The sequence below is a fragment of the Squalius cephalus genome (genome assembly GCF_949319135.1).
Source record: "Squalius cephalus genome assembly, chromosome: 16".
Taxonomy (NCBI): domain Eukaryota; kingdom Metazoa; phylum Chordata; class Actinopteri; order Cypriniformes; family Leuciscidae; genus Squalius; species Squalius cephalus.
In genome coordinates, this window is record NC_137137.1 from 7,710,131 (window position 1) to 7,730,470 (window position 20,340).

Here is a 20,340-nt window from a genome sequence, read left to right on the forward strand (position 1 = left end):
CCATATTCCTATTTATAACGCAGCCACTCATAATGTTTCACTTCTGAGTAACAGAAATATATATATATTTTTAAATATAATGAAAATGAATTGCCAACTGAGACAAGCTGAGGAAAAATACAACAAATATTTGTTTGAATGTTTCTGCAATGAGCAGTTTTTAGAAAACCAGAATGCCTGTAAATAAACAATATATTAATGACTGGCATTTCACACAATAGTCAATGAAAATACAGTTCCAAACAGCACCACAGCAGAACAACTGCAATTGTCTAAAAGGAGTAGTTGTGTGGGTGTTAAATATATATTTGTGTTTTTGAAAGAATAGGTTGAACATCAACCAGTTATCTCAATAGAACAGGGCCTTGGCGCCATCTACTGGCAATTTTATATTGATATTTAGTAGTTTAATATTTATTTAGCCTCCTTTCATTTCGGCAACTCGGTTTAAATGAGCTTGCTAGAAGTTCATAGAACGATTTTTTATAACATAGAAATTCAGAATATAATTAAATAATGCATCCACTCTACTATAGAGCTTTTTTTATTATTATTATTGTAGCCTATAGCCTATTTCCTATTCCCATGCATGCTCATGCACAATTGATATTGCAAAAGACATTCAAAGCTTTTTTTACTGTTGAGATTAGTTTTCTTTTATGTATCCAAACCTAAATATAGCCTATTTTCTTAATATTCTTCGAGGATGTTAAAAACTAGGCTTATGTTAAATAGCTATTAATGTGATTTTCTCTGCTGAAAATTACTTCATCTAATTTAATAATGTCACAGTCTTAGGGTGTTGTTCTCCAGGTGTCCACTAGATGTCCTCCTTCCAATTCTCCATTATCATTGTCTCTCCCCTGTATATATATACCCTGTCTGTTTTAGTATGTGTCACGGAGTTCTTGTAATTATCACACCACAAGTCCTGTCTTTAGACCTGTTCGTTGTTCTTTTGTATGTTGGATTGCTACCCTGGTTTTGACCCCTGCCTGGACTGGTTACGATTTTGGATTTCCCTAATAAACATTCTTACTGCATCCTTGGATCTTTCCCTTCTTTCCCGAGTGTGGATCGTGACAGAAGAACTCCGTCATGTCAAGATCCAGCGGTAAGAATGTTCGTGGCTCCTCTCCGACCATCGAGAGGAGGAATTCAGGACCCAAGGAAACACCTCCACGAATCTTCCAGTGTTTCGCGCTATGGGCCCAGCAGACGGAGGAGATCAAGATGGCCAAATCCCTCAAGTTTCGGTCCATCAGGAGGGAACCATCTTATGAGGGAACCCGTCTGGCCAGATTTTCTGGTACCCGTGGTGGCCACAGAAGAGGAGGTTCTAGAGGCGACATCCAGCACCACTCTCCGCCTCGGTCTCTCATTGACCCTGAGCCGGTGATGATCGACCCAGAGCCCTCTTCACCATGGTTCCTGCCCGACCCGGAGCCTGCTCCTCGCCATCAGAAACGGCGGAGGAGGAGGAAGACCTCCAACTGTCCAAAGGACCCGGAGGTGGTCCCAGAGGTCCCCGTGCAGCCTGCTGTTGTCCCGGAGATCCCCGTGCAGCCCGCTGCGGTCCCGGAGGTCCCTGTACAGCCCGCTGTTGTCCCACAGGTCCCCGTACAGCTTGCTGTTGTCCCGGAGGTCCCCGTGCAACCCGCTGTGGTCCCGGAGGTTCCCGTGCAGCCCGCTGTTATCCCGGAGGTCCCCGTACAGCCCGCTGTTGTCCCGGAGGTCCCCGTGCAGTCTGAGGTAGACAGAGCAGCTGAGACTGTTGAATTACTTTGAAAGACTATTCGAGATCCTAGAGTTTCCCAGAACTGTTCACGTCACGTCTGCCGACCCAGAGAATGTTCACGTCACATCTGTCGATCCAGAGACTGTTCACGTCACGTCTGCGGATCCAGAGACTGTTCACGTCACGTCTGCGGATCCAGAAACTGTGCACGTCACGTCTGCCGATCCAGAGACTGTTCACGTCACGTCTGTCGATCCAGAGACTGTTCACGTCACGTCTGCGGATCCAGAAACTGTGCACGTCATGTCTGCCGATCCAGAAACTGCCGATCCAGAAACTGTGCACGTCACGTCTGCCGATCCAGAGACTGTTCACGTCACGTCTGCGGATCCAGAGACTGTTCACGCCACGTCTGCGGATCCAGAAACTGTGCACGTCACGTCTCCCGATCCAGAGACTGTTCACGTCACGTCTGCCGATCCAGAGACTGTCCACGTCACGTCTGTCGATCCAGAGACTCGTCACGTCACGTCTGTCGATCCAGAGACTGTTCACGTCACGTTGGTCGAGCCAGTGTCTCCGGACAAGACGGCCGAGCCAGTGTACCCGGACAAGACGGCCGAACCGGTGTCTCCGGACAAGACGGCCGAACCGGTGTCTCCGGACAAGACGGCCGAACCGGTGTCTCCGGACAAGACGGCCGAACCGGTGTCTTCGGACAAGAAGCGTCTTGTAGTGTCTGGTAGCCGCTCCGTAGAGGGGGGGTTATGTCACAGTGTTAGGGTGTTGTTCTCCGGGTGTCCACTAGATGTCCTCCTTCCTCACGGTGTCATTCACTTTGTGAACTACATTCCCCACAATCCTTGTTATTGCACTCAGCTGTTTCCTATCACTGATCATTGCACCCAGCCAATTCCCCATTATCATTGTCTCTCCCCTGTATACCCTGTCTGTTTTAGTATGTGTCACGAGTTCTTGCAATTATCACACCACAAGTCCTGTCTTTAGACCCGTTCGTTGTTCTTGTGTATGTTGGATTGCTACCCTGGTTTTGACCCCTGCCTGGACTGGTTACGATTTTGGATTTCCCTAATAAACATTCTTACTGCATCCTTGGATCTTTCCCTTCTTTCCCGAGTGTGGATCGTGACAAATAATAGCTTAAATGATCAAATCTTCTAGCCCACACTGTTCGAACAGTGTCTCAAATAAGACAAGTCCATTCAATTCAGTTAAAATTTAGTTGTATAGCGCTTTTCACAATACATATTGTTCAAAGCAGCTTTACAGAAAATGCATTTCAGAAATGTACATATAAATTTAGTTAGTCATTTATTAATCCATCATACAAGTGGCATTGCTTTATTTCGTTTTCAAATACATTTAAGAGAAAAGACTTGTCAAAAAGCTTATTATATTAATGTATTAATATACATAGGCCTAAATACATTAAATTAATCTGTAACTTAAGCTAAACTGGCAGTATAAATTGTTTAAACTTGTAGTTTGGGCAATAAGTTTGTTTTTGGACATTTGTTTTCTTTTTAAATTGATGAAGGTCATTTGACTGTTTAAAACACAATAGATATCATCAATGGCGCTTTTTGGGTAAAACTGCTGTGTATTTTGGCCATGATCAATGCATTGTCACTTTAATTCAGTGTAAGCGGCGCAGCAAAAATAGAGACCGGACTCGAGTCACTAGTATAAAAGTCTTTGCCACTGACTCACTGATAAAGACAGTATTATATTTATAACTTCCCCGATGTCGAAAGTCACACACACTAAACTAAAATATTATTTACTGAACAATAATATTGAAACTTACAAGAAGAACTTAGCCATTATAAAAGTATAATAATTTGTGTATAAGGAACTATCTCATACTGTGTTTAAAAGAAATTATGACACACCATATGAGAAAGTTTCCAATAGGCTACTGTTGTTTTTATTTGAGCTCAATAAGATGGGGCAATCTGTTGCTGTTCATGGGTTTCTAGAGGAAAATCATTTAGTGATTTATTATCAAAGTAGCATTGAAATATGTTTTTGGCTTTAATGATTGTATTGAGTGGTAACCATTTTATAAAAGTCTATGACGACCTTTCGGCCGTGACACAGCCGTTCACAACACAACACAACACAGCACAGCGTCGATCGCAACGTATTGCTTGAGAATCATCATAATGTCTATAAAAGAGCTAGTCTACGCAGCACATCTTGTCGTCGCATTAGTTAAATTTTTTAAGAGCAACGGTCAAAACCCAAAATTATTTAAACGCATTTAAAATTAAAACATTGATATTTTTACCTATCATTGAAAAAACAAACAAACAAAAAACACAGTAAATTGTGTAGTTATCTTTTTTTTTTTTTTTTTATCTTACCTGGCCGTTAATTAGCTTCTTCGGATGACGTCAAAAGTAGCCTAACATTTGAGTTTTTGTTCATGTCGAAATACTGTACGCTTTAACAACCATCCCTGTATTCACTGCTGAAACTCTTTCATCCTAATGAGGAAATAAACTGTGGAGCCTCTAGCTTAAACTGCTGTCTCTAGTGGTTTAAATATCTCAAAATCTTAAGTGTCTCAAAACCTGATCTGCTACCTAACAAAATTATCTTTTTTCCTTTTTAGCCTGTCAATGTTAATCGTTTAGTATTTTATCAAATCCATTTCACTGATCAGTTTTAAGGACATTTTACTTTTGTATACATATATTCAATTGTGTTTTGCCATAAAAATATAAAATCTGGGTCCTTAAGCAAAACCAGGTCAGAACCAGTAGTCTAAAACAAACTATAACAAAGCTGATATAATTTGTGGACCTTTCACTTTTTTAAAAACTCATGTAAAGATTCATGAATGAAACAATACATGACATGTTACAACATGACACACAGACTCTTTGGGCTTAGCAACAAATTTACTACAAAATTAAATGTTACAGTTGAGTAAGTGCAAACAAAAGAAACATCATGTTTGACATAGCACGTGCTTACCTAACAAAAGAGCAAAATAAGCAAGATATGGTCTATTGTACCTCAACCAGTAACTAAGAACCAGGGGTTAAAGCCACTGATCTATATAGAATCAGTCATTATATAGATCAGTGGTTAAAGCAAAAAAAATATATCTTTTGACAGAAAGATTTTCCTCAGCCAAACCCCATTCCACAGCCTGTCACACATCCAGTTTAAGAGCAGTTTTTCTCCTTGTAATTTGGAGGCATGGGTACATGCTTTACCTTCACAAATGAAATACTCAAAGAACATTTGCATTTAAAGAAAGGCCATTTTCAACTGCGTTTCTATTATTTACACATGAAATGTCAATGTTTTCAATCTAATGGCTAACATCAATCTAAAGACTTGACTCTTTGCGATGTAGTCATACAAATAATTAACCATTTGCATAACTTTAACACAAGTTTTTATTTCTCAAATAATAAAAGCCAACAGAGCTTTTGCCGAAAAGTGAGCTAATATCATAAACTAATATAATATCTGTTTTTTAACCTAGCCATTATAAATAAATAATATAGGCTAATGTTATTTTTTAATTGTATCTATGTTGATTAATATGAAAAGTGAACAGCATGCATGAGTATAGCGCAATATATCGGGAGACATATGGAGTGGGTCAGACATGATTTTGACCACTTCATTAAGTTTTGTTTTGTATAAAGCCTTTCTTTAAAGTGAATTTCGTTTTGTAGAAATTGCATGTAAAAAAGCATGTAAAAGTCCTGGCAGAAAGCCAGTATATCCAACTTTTTTTTTTTTTTTTTTTTTTTACGGAGTGTTGTCAACTTAGTGTTAACTAATAATTTTTAACAATTTAAATTTTGTTTACTTAGAATATATATATATTTTTAAAATCAACCCTTTCACGCTAAGTTAAAAATATTTTAACTGACCCCTTGTTTCCATGGCGACGCGTCATGATTGTCACGTGACACACCGCAGCCAACTAACAAACTAACAGATGTATCGCTATTCGTTTTATTTCGTTTTTTCTTTTTTATTAAAAATATTCACAAACTTTCTTACCATGTCATTATTTATAATATTAAATGCATACTTTCAATACATTTGCACAAGAGTAAAATGTATATATGTGAAAGGAGAATGTATGTGTGTAAGAGTACACTGTAAAAAATGTTACTGCTATTTACTTAAAAAAATTATGGTAACAATATTACACATAATATTTTTGAGTAGTTAAAGCTTGATTTCATTCATGGAATCTACCTGAATAAATCATGTAAAACGCCCTAATTTATTTAGTCTATGACACACAATTTTTTAGTGAAAATGTGCTTTTTTATTTGAAGTATTTTTTATTCTCAAAATTGTGTGAAGTTAAGTGAATGGATATGACCTGTTTATATTTAACTTTGAGATATATTGTTATATAAAAAGACCGTGTACTGCTAGAACAGCACAGAATCAAACTTGTTACTGCACTCTGTTATCATTAGCAGAGTTATTGCTACATGTATGTAACAATATGCTTCATAATATTAAATACATGCAGTTATTCACAACCTAACCATAAGCCCTACTCTTCTGCACAATGGTAACGATCAAAACTTTAACATAATAGAAGCTCTTTCAAATGTCAAACATACCTGAACATTAAACATTAACAGATGTTTCCCTTTACTCAAAAACACATGAAATAACACTTAATTTCAAGATTTACTCTCCATTTCCAGCCATGTGCAAAGCATGCTGGGAACAAACAATGGTGTCTCTAAATAAAACCGCATAAATTAGCTAATTCTCTTAAAATAAATAGGTAGCCCCTTTTCCTTAATTTTATGAGGTTTATCAGTTCCTCAATTCAAGCCTTAAAATTGTGTATGTTTCCTTAAAAAAAATAGGAAAATGCATCTCTTGGTGTTATTAGTGAAATGTTCTCAATATTTTCAATAAAACCCTAACCACAATTTTCTTAATAAAATATACATAATATTTTTAATTGTCACGATGTGGTTTTGTGTCCTGTCATGTTTAGTGGTTCCCTGTCTGTCTATTAGTCATCCCAGGTGTTTCCCATTAACCACGCCCCCTTGTTATCCTGTCTAGCTCGTTTACCCCTGTATTTAAGCCCTGTGTTTCAGCCATGTCTTTGTGAGTTCTTGTTTGACAGTCTTTGTGTCAACAGTTATGCTGTCGTTCGGTTGTTCTGTTCCTGTGTTCTTGTCCTAGTTTGTTCAAGTTAGAATCTATTTAATAAAGTGTGCTGCAACTGGATCTTGCTTCATCTGTACCTCAACCGCACTTCGTAACAGAAGAACTCACCAAACCTAGATCCAGCAGCCATGCCTACCTGGAGTCCTGATGTCCAGATCATCCGTCTTCGCCAAGAGAATCGCGCCATCAAGGATTATGTCGCAGAATTCCTCGAGCTGGCACATCTTGCACAAATGAGCACCCAGTGCTTGATGATCTTCTTCCGTGGGGGATTATCGGAACCACTCCGGTCTCTGATGCCCGAACCTGATCCGCACGGGTCTTTAGAAAGGTACGTTGACCTGGCCCTGTCGTGGAGCAGTTCCTTGTTTACTGTGGGCGAGGAGGAGAAGAAGCTCCCTGAACCCGCAATGTCCCCTCAGACCGCGCTTCACGTCTTGCCAGCAATCAAGCCAGCCAACAGATCGGTCTATGGCCGTACAGGACCGATCTCTAGCGTGGCCGATTCCCCGCTGATGTCAGCAAGTGCTGCCACGAAGGCCATCATTCCAGGGTCTCGTCCCGCCGAGCCTGAGCTTCACGTCACGCCTGCCGAGCCTGAGCTTCACGTCACGCCTGCCGAGCCTGAGCTTCACGTCACGCCTGCCGAGCCTGAGCTTCACGTCACGCCTGCCGAGCCTGAGCTTCACGTCACGCCTGCCGAGCCTGAGCTTCACGTCACGCCTGCCGAGCCTGAGCTTCACGTCACGCCTGCCGAGCCTGAGCTTCACGTCACGCCTGCCGAGCCTGAGCTTCACGTCACGCCTGCCGAGCCTGAGCTTCACGTCACGCCTGCCGAGCCTGAGCTTCACGTCACGCCTGCCGAGCCTGAGCTTCACGTCACGCCTGCCGATCCAGAGACTGTGCACGTCACGTCTGCCGATCCAGAGACTGTTCACGTCGCTTCTGCCGATCCAGAGACTGTTCACGTCGCTTCTGCTGATCCAGAGACTGTTCACGTCGCTTCTGCTGATCCAGAGACTGTTCACGTCGCTTCTGCTGATCCAGAGACTGTTCACGTCGCTTCTGCCGATTCAGAGCTTCACCCCAGTCCAGCCGAACCTGCACTTCACGCCAGCCCAGAGTCTTCTTCACCGCTGGTCCCGCCCAGCTCAGAGTCCTCTTCGCCGCTGGTTCTGTCCAGCTTAACGCCCTCTTCATCGCTGGTCCCGTCCAGCACAGAGTCCTCTTCGCCGCTGGTTCTGTCCAGCTTAACGCCCTCTTCATCGCTGGTCCCGTCCAGCACAGAGCCTTCGCCGCTGGTTCCGCCCAGTTCAGAGCCCTCTTCGCCGCTGGTCCTGCCCAGCTCAAAGCCCTCTTCGCCGCTGGTCCTGCCCAGTTCAAAGCCCTCTTCGCCGCTGGTCCTGTCCAACCCAAAGCCCTCTTCATCGCTGGTCCAGGATTCTATACCGGGGAGCCTCCCCAAGAAAATTTTTGGGGGGGGCAATAGGCCTCCAGACCAGCCCGATCCGCCCTGGCCGCCCGAGGGGTCGTCTCCGCCCTGGCCGCCCGAGGGGTCGTCTCCGCCCTGGCCGCCCGAGGGGTCTTCTCCGCCGTGGCCGCCCGGGGGGTCGTCTCCGCCGTGGCCGCCCGAGGGGTCTTCTCCGCCGTGGCCGCCCGAGGGGTCTTCTCCGCCGTGGCCGCCCGAGGGGTCTTCTCCGCCGTGGCCGCCCGAGGGGTCTTCTCCGCCGTGGCCGCCCGAGGGGTCTTCTCCGCCGTGGCCGCCCGAGGGGTCTTCTCCGCCGTGGCCGCCCGAGGGGTCTTCTCCGCCGTGGCCGCCCGAGGGGTCTTCTCCGCCGTGGCCGCCCGAGGGGTCTTCTCCGCCGTGGCCGCCCGAGGGGTCTTCTCCGCCGTGGCCGCCCGAGGGGTCTTCTCCGCCCTGGTCGCCTGCACAGCCTGATCCGCCCTGGTCGCCTGCACAGCCTGATCCGCCCTGGTCGCCTGCACAGCCTGATCCGCCCTGGTCGCCTGCACAGCCTGATCCGCCCTGGTCGCCTGCACAGCCTGATCCGCCCTGGTCGCCTGCACTGCCTGATCTGCCCTGGTCTCCAGTCCTGCTACAGTCTCCAGGCCCTCTGCTGCTCCACGGGCCTGGCCCTCCATCCCGCCCCCGAGACCGCCTCCGCTTCACCACCCTCCTGAACTTTTTGTTGTTTTTATGGGCGTCAGGAGCCGCCCATAGGGGAGGGGCTATGTCACGATGTGGTTTTGTGTCCTGTCATGTTTAGTGGTTCCCTGTCTGTCTATTAGTCATCCCAGGTGTTTCCCATTAACCACGCCCCCTTGTTATCCTGTCTAGCTCGTTTACCCCTGTATTTAAGCCCTGTGTTTCAGCCATGTCTTTGTGAGTTCTTGTTTGACAGTCTTTGTGTCAACAGTTATGCTGTCGTTCGGTTGTTCTGTTCCTGTGTTCTTGTCCTAGTTTGTTCAAGTTAGAATCTATTTAATAAAGTGTGCTGCAACTGGATCTTGCTTCATCTGTACCTCAACCGCACTTCGTAACATTAATGATCACCTCAATTTTTTTCATGAAAATTACAAGACTCATGATTCATTTTTTACAGTGTAGAAATGTATGTGAAAGGAGAGTGTGTGTGAGAGTAGAAATGTATCTATTTCAAAGGAGAATGTGTGTGTGAGAGTAGAATAATTAATTTTGACTTGTTTGGCTCTTCATATGTGAACAAATCACTAGCTTGTGAACTGGATCAAGCTATTATTTGAAAAGATCTGCCTCAAAAGAACAATCCATTTGCAAATCCCAAGTTCACAACTTCCCTAATCTGTCAAAAGTAGACATTTTACAGCCTTATACAATGCCTGCTATAGCTTTACATAAGAGCTTTATAGAACTGATTTCGATAGGATGGAGTGAGATGAAGATTTGTGCTTTTCATTTATCATCAGAACTATTGTAATAAAACAATGAACCTGATGTCTTTTATGAGCTAAATTGTTCACTGAGAACAAAGATTTTCTCTTTTTCCCTGTAATTTAAACTTGGGGGAGGAATTCATGATGTGAAGTAGTTAAATGCTTGACTTGGTTTTCTAAAAGCCTATTCATGGCCAAGTGTTAACAAAAAGCCTGCAAAAAGTTCTGACATTATTTTAATTAAAAGTCTATAGTCTAAACTAGTTCTAACGTTTTTTAACCCTAGGACATGGCCTAGGTTTTGCAGGCTGTACACCTTTGCCAAAATAAAACACCCAGAGTATTTAGGGGCCAAGCTCTGAATTTGGTGTAGCATAAGACTGCAAAAACTGGAAGAACTGGTTGGGGAACGACCACTCCTCGAGTAGACAAAGGACCTTGCTGGAAATTAACATTTGAACTCCCCCTTGTGCACTATCGAGACGAAAGTCTCACCTCCAAGTCATCCTAATCTACATTCCTCCTCCTCATCCCCCACTCCTTCTCTCTCATGCTAGATCACCTGAATTCACCCAAGAATATATAGTTTAATGTGAATGATTGTCATCGAGTATTATACATGTTTAGTGTCATTTGAAATGTCTCAGTGCGACTGGTACAAATGTCTCATTTCCAAATAAGAAAATAAGGTTTTTAAGAGTTTATAGATAACTGGCACACAAGGAAGGTGGTCTCTAGACAAATGGTCTCATACCCCCAAAAGGTGTCAACTCTGAATGTAAATTCCCATTGTTAGCAGATGTTTCCATGTGAAAGAGGTTCTGTCTATATAATGGAATGGAGCAAAGGGCTCTTGGCCATTTTGTAACTCAAGTTGGCCCATGATGTTAAGAGTGACCAAAACTCTTAGCACCATGTATTTTAATGTTAGGTTCGCATCTTTTCTCTTTATTCTAGAGCATTCAATGTTATTGTATTGATTATCTTTTAACTGATTATGAAATTGGCATGATACATTTACCTCACATAATAAATTGTTACATTTGATTATTCTAACTGACTTTGACATTATTTTCATTAAAGAGTTAAAAGGAATAGTCAAACATTCGCTAACATTTAATGACGCACAGATATCATTAAAACCTTTTCATTTATGGAGTCAGATGAAATAACAAGAGAATACATATTCAAATGTATTGCATTTAATCAAAAAATAATTTGCTTATCCTCCACCCAAGAAAGAACAAAATGTAACATTGAGTTGCACAAAACAAAAATCCTCTTATTTTACAATCTCTTATGGTTCTTCTGTGTTGCATAATGAATCCAACCTTCATAGATAAAAAAAATTAAAGTCTGACTTAAGTTTGGCTCAAATAAGTAAAGACAAATCTGTAAGTATTAACTATTGATACTAAATCAATATGAAAAGTACAAGTAATTTGATAAATAACAGCACAGCTGGTTATGACAATGGTGAGGTGCTGCTGAAGTCTATGTAAGAGTAAACTCAAGGGAACTGCTCTGAATGATTCAGTGAGTGAGTGAGTCCTACTTCAGTGGATCTCTGGTGCATAAAACAACAAAGCAAACTAAGAGAATAAAGATACATCTACTCACTTAAAAACAAATAACCCAACATTTTTTACTGTGTATACGAAAAAAAAAAATGCAAATGATATAGCATTTTATAACTATTTGACCTTTGAAGTTGGTATTTGCCTTTTATTAATACAAACATTTCTAGAGAACAGGAGAGTTGTCAAATTAACAAACTTTATCACAAGTCAAAACTTAGCTTATAAAAATAATTTATGTCCTATTTATAATTTGAAAACACACATTAAAGCTTACTTGCAATATCTTATCCTCCACCCAAGAAAGAACAAAATGTAACATTGTGTTGCACAAAACAGACATGCCAATGTTTTTTAAACATTGTTTGGGTGTGTGGTGTGGGAAAAACTAGTGTAAAATTGTTTGAAGAGAAGCATGTTGGTTTGACTCCAGGAAGAATAGCTGTACTTGTTACAGCTAATGGAGATCAAAATAAATACAAATAAATACAAATTGAACAGACACTTCTCTTTAAAAAGACTTGCATGTGGTCCAGAGAATCTTGCGATTCAGATTTGTGATTCATGAAATGAATAATTCAGATGAACCATCTGAATTTGCGAACTGCTTTGATTCAAAAGAACTGAAATGATGGAAAGATTCTATCCTGCTCTACTTTGTTACAGTACAGCACTGTATTAAAACATTCAGAGGTGTAAAGAGCAATCATTTAATGCATAGACTGTGTGCAAGTGAATTCCACTTCATATTACACTTAATTAATATCCTGATAAAATTTGATTTAAAAAGGGAAAGATACAGATTTCTATCTCCATAAGCACTCTCTAATTATTTAAAAGAGAATAAAAACCATAAAGACTACAAGTTCTTCTGCTGAGAAAGGAATCAACCACCATTTTCATTTCCGTTAAAGTGCAATACAATACACCAAATCATTTTCTTGAGAATTGACATGGTAAAACATGGTGTAGAAAAAAAGTTAATTCACTGATTAAAAACAAAATTGATTACATCAATTCCAGCAAGCTATTATGTTTCCCTTTAAAATGAACCACACACCCTGTTCTTTTGTTTACAGGCTTCCCTGAAGAGAGGAATTTGTCTTTCCACAATGCAATTGTGGGTTTTGTATTTCATTCCACATCACAAAAATCATGTTCGGCAGAAATCTGTGGACTAAAAGGATTTCTCTGTAATAGCAAGGGTGAAATTTGTCAACGTTCTCAGCTGGGACATGCAGACCAGCGGTTCTTACACCAAAGTGGGATGTAGGTTTGAGGCCAGCCTTTTCCAAACACATTCCCATGTAAACATCATCAATGGGCAGTAGAATTATAGAGTGAGACATGTTGTAGATTTTTCTGGCCGTGAAGCCTGAGAGAAGAAAGCCTCCTCCACCACAGTAAGGAGGATAGTTCTCAGACTCCTGAACCTGCACCGGGACAAAGTATTTACTTGAAGAGTGTCTAATAGGCCCTACGTTCTGGATGAGGTGCCCGGTAAAGAGATGTTTACTTCCATCATTGTCCTCTTGACCTTGAAGATACTCAACCATTTTAAACGTATTGGCAAAGATGTCATCGTCCCCGTTTAAGAGAAATCTAGCCTGTGGGCACCATCTTTCCATCCACTCTAAGAAAAGGATCTGCTTCAGTGTGAGGTTAAAGAATGAATCATTGAAGTCCCACTGTAAAATGTCCTCGTTCTCATTGTTCTCCAGCTTCAATAGCTTATCCAACCTGCGCTTCTCGAAGCCAGTTTTAGTTGTTCCGATTATGAAGACTCTACGGATCCACACACCTTTGTGCAGTCGTTCCTTAGCCCATGTTTTCCGCAGGACTTCTCGCCGCTCGTAGTTTTCTGGAGAACTCTTGATGACCAGCAGAAGGAACACATCTGCAGAGTTCAGGGGTCCGCCACACTTATTAGGCAGGTCGAGCAGCATGGGAAAATTCCTACAGTGTCTGTAAAGCAGGAAATCTTGGATATGACCTGGCAGTTTAGAAAATCCAGTCACAGTATAAGCCGACATATTCTGCTGACAACGTGAAGACAAAGGCTGGGGAGTTTTGGATCTGGGCAAATAGATTTGATGACGGAGCATCTCATATGTGTCTTTGCTATTTGATGTCATTTCGTCTTCAATGTCATTTTTCTTCATGATAATGAAGAGACACACAACACCTGTGAGAATTAATATTATTGTCTCCATGTATTTCATTTTCATCTTTGCACCTGTTCAAGAACAGAGACACAATTTACTGTATGAACACAAAAGTTCTCTCAACAAGGATTTTCATGCATGTATATATATGTATACTATACCTTTATTTCAGACCAAGTCACAAAATCTTAATTTGAGGTTGTTCGGGAAACTTCTTTTGTGATCTGCAGAAGTCATACAGATTTGAAAATCAACATGAAGATTATCAGAATTTGCATTTACAAGTGCAAAGTGCCCGTGCAAAATCAGTTTTTGTGTGTTTTTAGTAGGCTAATTGTTGATTCGGTGTGTTTGAGTGCTCATTGTTATAATTACACAGCAAAAGTTCAGTGACATTTTTATTTGTGCATGGTAGAAAGCAAATACTGATACTGACATAATGACATACAATAAATATGGAAAATTGAACTACACAATTGAGGGAGCAGGCTACACAGTGAACTCCGAGAAAACGCTATGCTTGAGCAGTTTCTGAATAGGCTACTACAAATGATGGCCGTGAAAGACTGTGAACGCATTGAATAGGATATGTTTAGTTGGTGAATAGCATAGGCTACTACACAGTAGCAATAACGTTAAGCGCACCAGAATAAAATAAAATATTCAGAAATAAACAGTGTAGCTGACTTACAGATTCAATGAACATCCTCAAATGAATAAGCGCGAGTCGCGACGATTCAGGGAGAAGGCTACACAGTGAACTCCGAGAAAACGCTGCTTTCTTCGACCCTCTCTGTCTCTGGTCCTGCACTGTGCTCACTGAGTGTCAGTGTGAGAGGGGGAGTTGCCTCTGGTCCTGCACTGTGCTCACTCAGTGTCAGTGTGAGAGGGGGAGTGGCCAGCGGCTAGAGCAGCAAAAGCCAATAGGTGTGTTCGACATCGGCTGCAGCTGGATGTAACCGATCGGCGAGAGTAGCCGCGTGCAGGCGGGGAGGAGCTGCAAACGGAGACGTGAAGTCGGACACTTTCTGGTTCCCGTAGTGACCGCTCACTTGGTGTTTGCATACTTTACCACAGCTGAAGTGAAATTAATATAATATTTGCCAAATAATACACAGGTGTTTCAGAGACATTTTCATTCAATACTTTATGCTTCATACAGCGTCTGTTTGAACAAGAATAAAGTTCAACATAAGCTACTATCAATGGAGTCTACGTTTTTTAATCAGTTTTTATTTGATACACATGACACAATATAACATCGCAACTACATGAAAAGAGTGTTTACTGTTATAAAAAACTGATTTGAGAGCTTTAGAGGAACTAAAGGTGTTCGAATAAACACGAAACACACGTGATCGTTGTCATGCAGTGAATCCGGCCAATCGTGGAACAGCTGTGTCGTCATCAGCCCTCGTGCAGCCGCTCTTGAGAAGCTGCGCTGGCTGAGTTCTCCGGCTACTCTCGAATCGCTCTCGCGGTACTTTGATGGCATACGTCACAGTCACGTGGTGTCGGCGCTGCATCAAGTCGGACAAAATTTCTAACCGGCATGCACTGCTTTAAGTCAACCTCCGATCGGTCTGCGCAGAGCTGCATGAAGTCAAGCAAACCTAATGTGTGCTTCTTTTACCAATATGCATTTCTAATCCAAACAACGCCAAACTTGGCACTGCACTTACCAGGGACGGACTGGGGCTAAAAAACAGCCCTGGACTTTCTCCCAAATAGGCCCATCATCCGGCCATTCGCCTCTAGCCGTGTGCGACAGACACTATAGCCAGGATGTCCTGATACTATATGCCACAATACTGTAGCCTATCAGACAAGGTATTCACAGCAAGTAACATCTCAAAACAAATGATGATAATTGGGGTTGTGTTTCTTAAAGGGTTACTTCAGGATTTAGCATTAAGCTTTGTATTAGTAGAAAACCTGTAGTATTTTCGAATTACCGTACTTTCCACCCTCATATCCCCCTGAGAGAAGAGATTTATGTATTTTTTGTCTGGAAAAAATCCTCCGATGACGCAAAAATCGTCATTTTGCGTCATCGGAGGATTTTCTGGCCAGAGGCTAAAGACTACAGCCAGTAGATGGCGTTGTTACGCATGTTTTCAGCCCGCCCATAGGAGGTGGGATCTCACTCACAGAATGTACACAGTGTCAGCCGTCTTTCTTTGGAAGCTAAGCTTGCAGGCTCTTGTTCTGTGGAGAAAGCTGAATAGTAGGAGAAAGCTGAGTAAGTAGGGAAAACCATCCTCCTTTTCCCGGACTTGTCCGGCGGGCGAGATCGTTCAAAATGTCCGGGATTCAGCTTTTGCGTTCTGCGGTCGCCATTCATTGTTTACATGCAGCTCACCTTTTGTTTCAATCTAACTGAATTCATTCCGATTGGTGAATCTGAATGTAGTGTTTACATGAACGCTAAACAAGTGATCGTTTGATGTGCGTTTTACCCTTGCTAAGAAAATTCCCGCACCTCCGTGAGAGATGCGAGACCCGGCGCGTCACAGTAATGACGCCACCGGTCTCGCGCCGTTCTCCCGCGGCCGTCAGCCTCGTCCTGCTCGCCACGGTAAACATGATGAATGGCGACTGTAGAACGCAAAAGCCGAATCCCGGACATTTTGGGCGATCTCTAGAGATCCCTGGCAAACTCATCACGTAGGCTAAGCCTTGTTGTTTTCAACTGCGCACTCTTACCGGTAGGCGTGGCCTCCTAAGGCAGCGAAGCAAGTGCATTCTGGGAGTTGTTGTCTTTCATCCACATAAGCCAAAAATACATTTTCTGGCTTTTCTCAGTCTAGAAAGCTCCAAATTCAAAAATTTCTTCACATTTCTTCTACTTAAATGACCTATTTTAAATACACATTCATCTTCCCAGAGGTGAAGTATCCCTTTAATGAAGCCTCAGCCTTCAAATAAAAACAAAAAATGTACAATGCCATAAAATACAAATAATGAAATGTCACTGGCTACAGTAACCCCAAATTACACAAACTTGTAATTATAAAACATATAGGCCTAGTTACTATATAGCAGGGTCCAACCTTTTTGTGTGTGAGGGCTACCTCAAGGGATAAAATAATCTAGAAGGAATTTTTATTTGTTATACTGCAATATTTAGTATACATAACATGGTGAAGCTTTTTTACTTTTCACCATCATATGGGAAATAATAAAATATCTTGATATTCTGGTTCAGACTTACAAGCGTTAGTAAAAAAAAAAACAATTCCTGAAAAATTATGAAAATATTTATTGATTTTTTTGTTGATTTTCTATAAACCTATTGTATGTGTTATCAAAAACAGTAGCCTAGCCCAAACATTTAGTATAAATATAAATGAAAAAAAAAAATGAAAAAATAAACTGCCATAACTTCTAAACAAAACATTAGCCTACTGCATAGGCTACATTTAATACATGACTATATTAATATAACATCATTTTTAATATGAATACAGGCACATTTCTGCCAAAAAAGTTTGTTTTACTAAAGTTAATTCAGTTTTGGTGCGAAATGTATTCTAACTGGTTTGTTCTCTGAACAATGTTTCGCCTGTTTTTTTTTTTTTTTTTTTTTTTTTTTGCGTCAATATGTTGAGAATATCAGCGATGTTTCATCTGGCTTTTAACAAGCTTAAATCATAGTCATTTGTGGGCTATAATAGAGATAGAGAATTCTGCGCTGAATTGAACGGCTTCTCAGTGGATCGCGCAGCTCTGTGTAATAACCTAATGTTCGCGTGATCGAGATCAGCCCGCAGCTGCTTTGTTCGCGATCGCTGTTTTTTGGGCCGAGCTGATAATGCTATGCGCTGCTCAGATCAAACAAGTTTTGTTCCGCTTTTTGAGCGTTTGTCATTTGATGTTTCACATACGCAACTGGGTAATTTTGTAGAGGCAAAAGTTCAAATTGGAATGTTTAGTTGAAAAGGTAGCAAAATTATACCATTTTTCCGAAGTCTGGAACCCCGACGGCAAGTTGGGGCTATTTATAGAATGTGTTTAGCGGGCAACTCACAGGCACCAGGTTGGAGACCACTGCTATTCAAATATAATGTAAGCAAATTTAAAAGTGCAGCCTTATAAAACTAACTTTCTGTCAGTGGCTATAGGCCGACTCTTCTTCCTCAGTTGTTGTTTTTTACACGTAGCATATAAGTGATCGTATTAGTGCCCTGCTGTTGGCGGTTCATATATGGCTTTATTAGACTTTTTTCTTTTCTTTTTTTTTGTCCCGACGGCCCTCGGTTGGACGGCCGTTCTGGACTTTTCCAGAACGCACAGATTGTCAGTCCGTCCCTGGCACTTACTCATGCCCGTAGCAAGACACCTGTCAAGTTTGTAAGACTTGAAAAACTGGAAGAACTGGTTGGGGAACGACCACTCCTCGAGTAGACAAAGGACCTTGCTGGAAATTAACATTTGTGCACTATCAAGACGAAAGTCTCACCTCCGAGGCATCCTAATCTACATTTCATTCCCTCATCCTCTCTCTCTCATGCTATGATCACCTGAATTCATCTAAGAATATATATAGTTTAATGTGAATGATTATCATAGAGTATTATACATGTTTATTATCATTTGAAATGTCTCAGGGCGATTGGTACAAATGTCTCATTTCCAAATAAGGTAATAAGGTTTTTAAGAGTTTATAGATAACTGGCACACAAAGGAAGGTGGTCACTATACAAATGGTCTCCTACCCCCAAAAGGTGTCAACTCTGAATGTGAATTCCCATTGTTAGCAGATGTTTCCATGTGAAAGAAGTTTCTGTCAAAAACAATGGGATTTTTTTTTCAATCACCAATAAATTTAGGGGTTTCAGGATTTTTTTTTAACCAAAATTTGTATAAAGATGATTCTCAACTATGTTATGAAAGATATTTCACGGAATTAATTGATTCACCATTTTACTTTATGCAATATGTGGGTAAAATGGCCATAAATTAATATTCCCATTGCCACGTAGAATTAAAGGAGAACTCCGGTCAATTTTAACATTGAGCTCATTTTTTTGTACATTTGGAGTGCTGTCAATACAGAGAACAACGACAAAAATCGGTGTTGCCTACACCGAGTTATTCTATTTTTAAAATTTGCACCCTGTTGACTTCAATGGGGCAAGTACTAAACCTGCTTTTAGCCTCTTAACATCCTTGATGTGTCATTACAAGTGCACAGAAAATGTGAGTGATTCCTTCTGAGTGAACACGAGTGAGTCTGACTGCAGTAGATGTGAAAGAAATGTATAAAAATGATGTTATTTAAGCCAGCGCAAATACCTTTGTTTACATCCTGTTTTTCGGTTGAAGTCCAAAGTAGTCGATTGCCGAGTTCACACGCATAGGTTTAATACCTATGATCACGCGCGTGAACTCGGCAATCGACTACTTTGGACTTCAACCGAAAAACAGGATGTAAACAAAGGTATTTGCGCTGGCTTAAATAACATCATTTTTATACATTTCTTTCACATCTACTGCAGTCAGACTCACTCGTGTTCACTCAGAAGGAATCACTCACATTTTCTGTGCACTTGTAATGACACATCAAGGATGTTAAGAGGCTAAAAGCAGGTTTAGTACTTGCCCCATTGAAGTCAACAGGGTGCACATTTTAAAAATAGAATAACTCGGTGTAGGCAACACCGATTTTTGTCGTTGTTCTCTGTATTGACAGCACTCCAAATGTACAAAAAAATGAGCTCAATGTTAAAATTGACCGGAGTTCTCCTTTAAGGCAGTCCTGAAGGCGAAAGGGGGTCAAACACAGTATTAGTATGGTGTTCCTAATAATCCTTTAGGTGAGTGTATATTTATATACACATACACACACACTGTATATGTTTGTGTGTGTGTGTTTGTGTGTTACATTGTCTCTATAAATGTACTGTATTATGTAAAATGCAAGTGGAGTACGTATACATTACAGTACTGAAAATAATGTCTGACACACCTGTTCTTCTGTCTATAAACGTTTGAATGATTGAAGACACTGTTGTTCTCCCAACATTCGGCTTTACCTTTTGACTCATGCACCTCAGTCATTGTAAGGTCATGACTGATAACATTGTCTGCAACAGTGTCCTTATTTCATTAGAAACATGTCCACAATCTTGACCTCTTCTACTGTTTTGCCTCTATACTATGGAATGCCAAAGCTGTCAATATTAAAAATAAATAAATACATAAATAAATATAAAAATAAATGTAAAAAAGAAAAAATAAATAAATATATATAAATAAATATACATAGAAAAGCAAAAAACCGAAAATAAATAATTATTTATACATTTATTTCCTTATTTATGTATTTATTTATTTTTTTCCATATTTATTTATTTATTCTTTTATTTATTTATACATTTATTCATTTATACATTTATTTATTTATACATTTATTTATTTTTACATTTATTTATTTATACATTTATGTATTTATACATTTATTTATTTATTCATTTATTTCTTCCTACATTTCTTCCTGCGTAGGGTAATGAGCAATGAGGAGGGGGTGGTTTACCTCAGACATAGCAATCGAGCTCAGAGTAAGCGAAGGCGAAGGGTTGAGGCCACAGTGACACCCTGTGGGCTGTGGCGAAATACAATAAGTATAGCTCACTGACGTTGATGCTGTCTGTGACTGCGAGGTATATGGTCAAAATCCTAAATCTTACTGTGTGACATGGATAGGCTACTCTTTATTCCGGACATGGCCGTTGAACATCGT

The 20,340-nt window shown here is 40.8% G+C and overlaps 1 protein-coding gene across 1 annotated transcript; it reads right to left on the reverse strand.

Annotated features, from left to right (window-relative positions):
* Window positions 1-12,503: 12,503 nt before the first annotated feature.
* Window positions 12,504-13,565, reverse strand: LOC307174401 (N-acetyllactosaminide beta-1,3-N-acetylglucosaminyltransferase 3-like; the record flags this gene model as incomplete). The annotated part of the gene is made up of 1 exon (XM_079898182.1): window positions 12,504-13,565. The coding sequence occupies one exon, from the start codon at window positions 13,563-13,565 to the stop codon at window positions 12,504-12,506; it is 1,062 nt and encodes a 353-aa protein (XP_079754308.1).
* Between the last annotated feature and the right edge of the window lie 6,775 nt (window positions 13,566-20,340).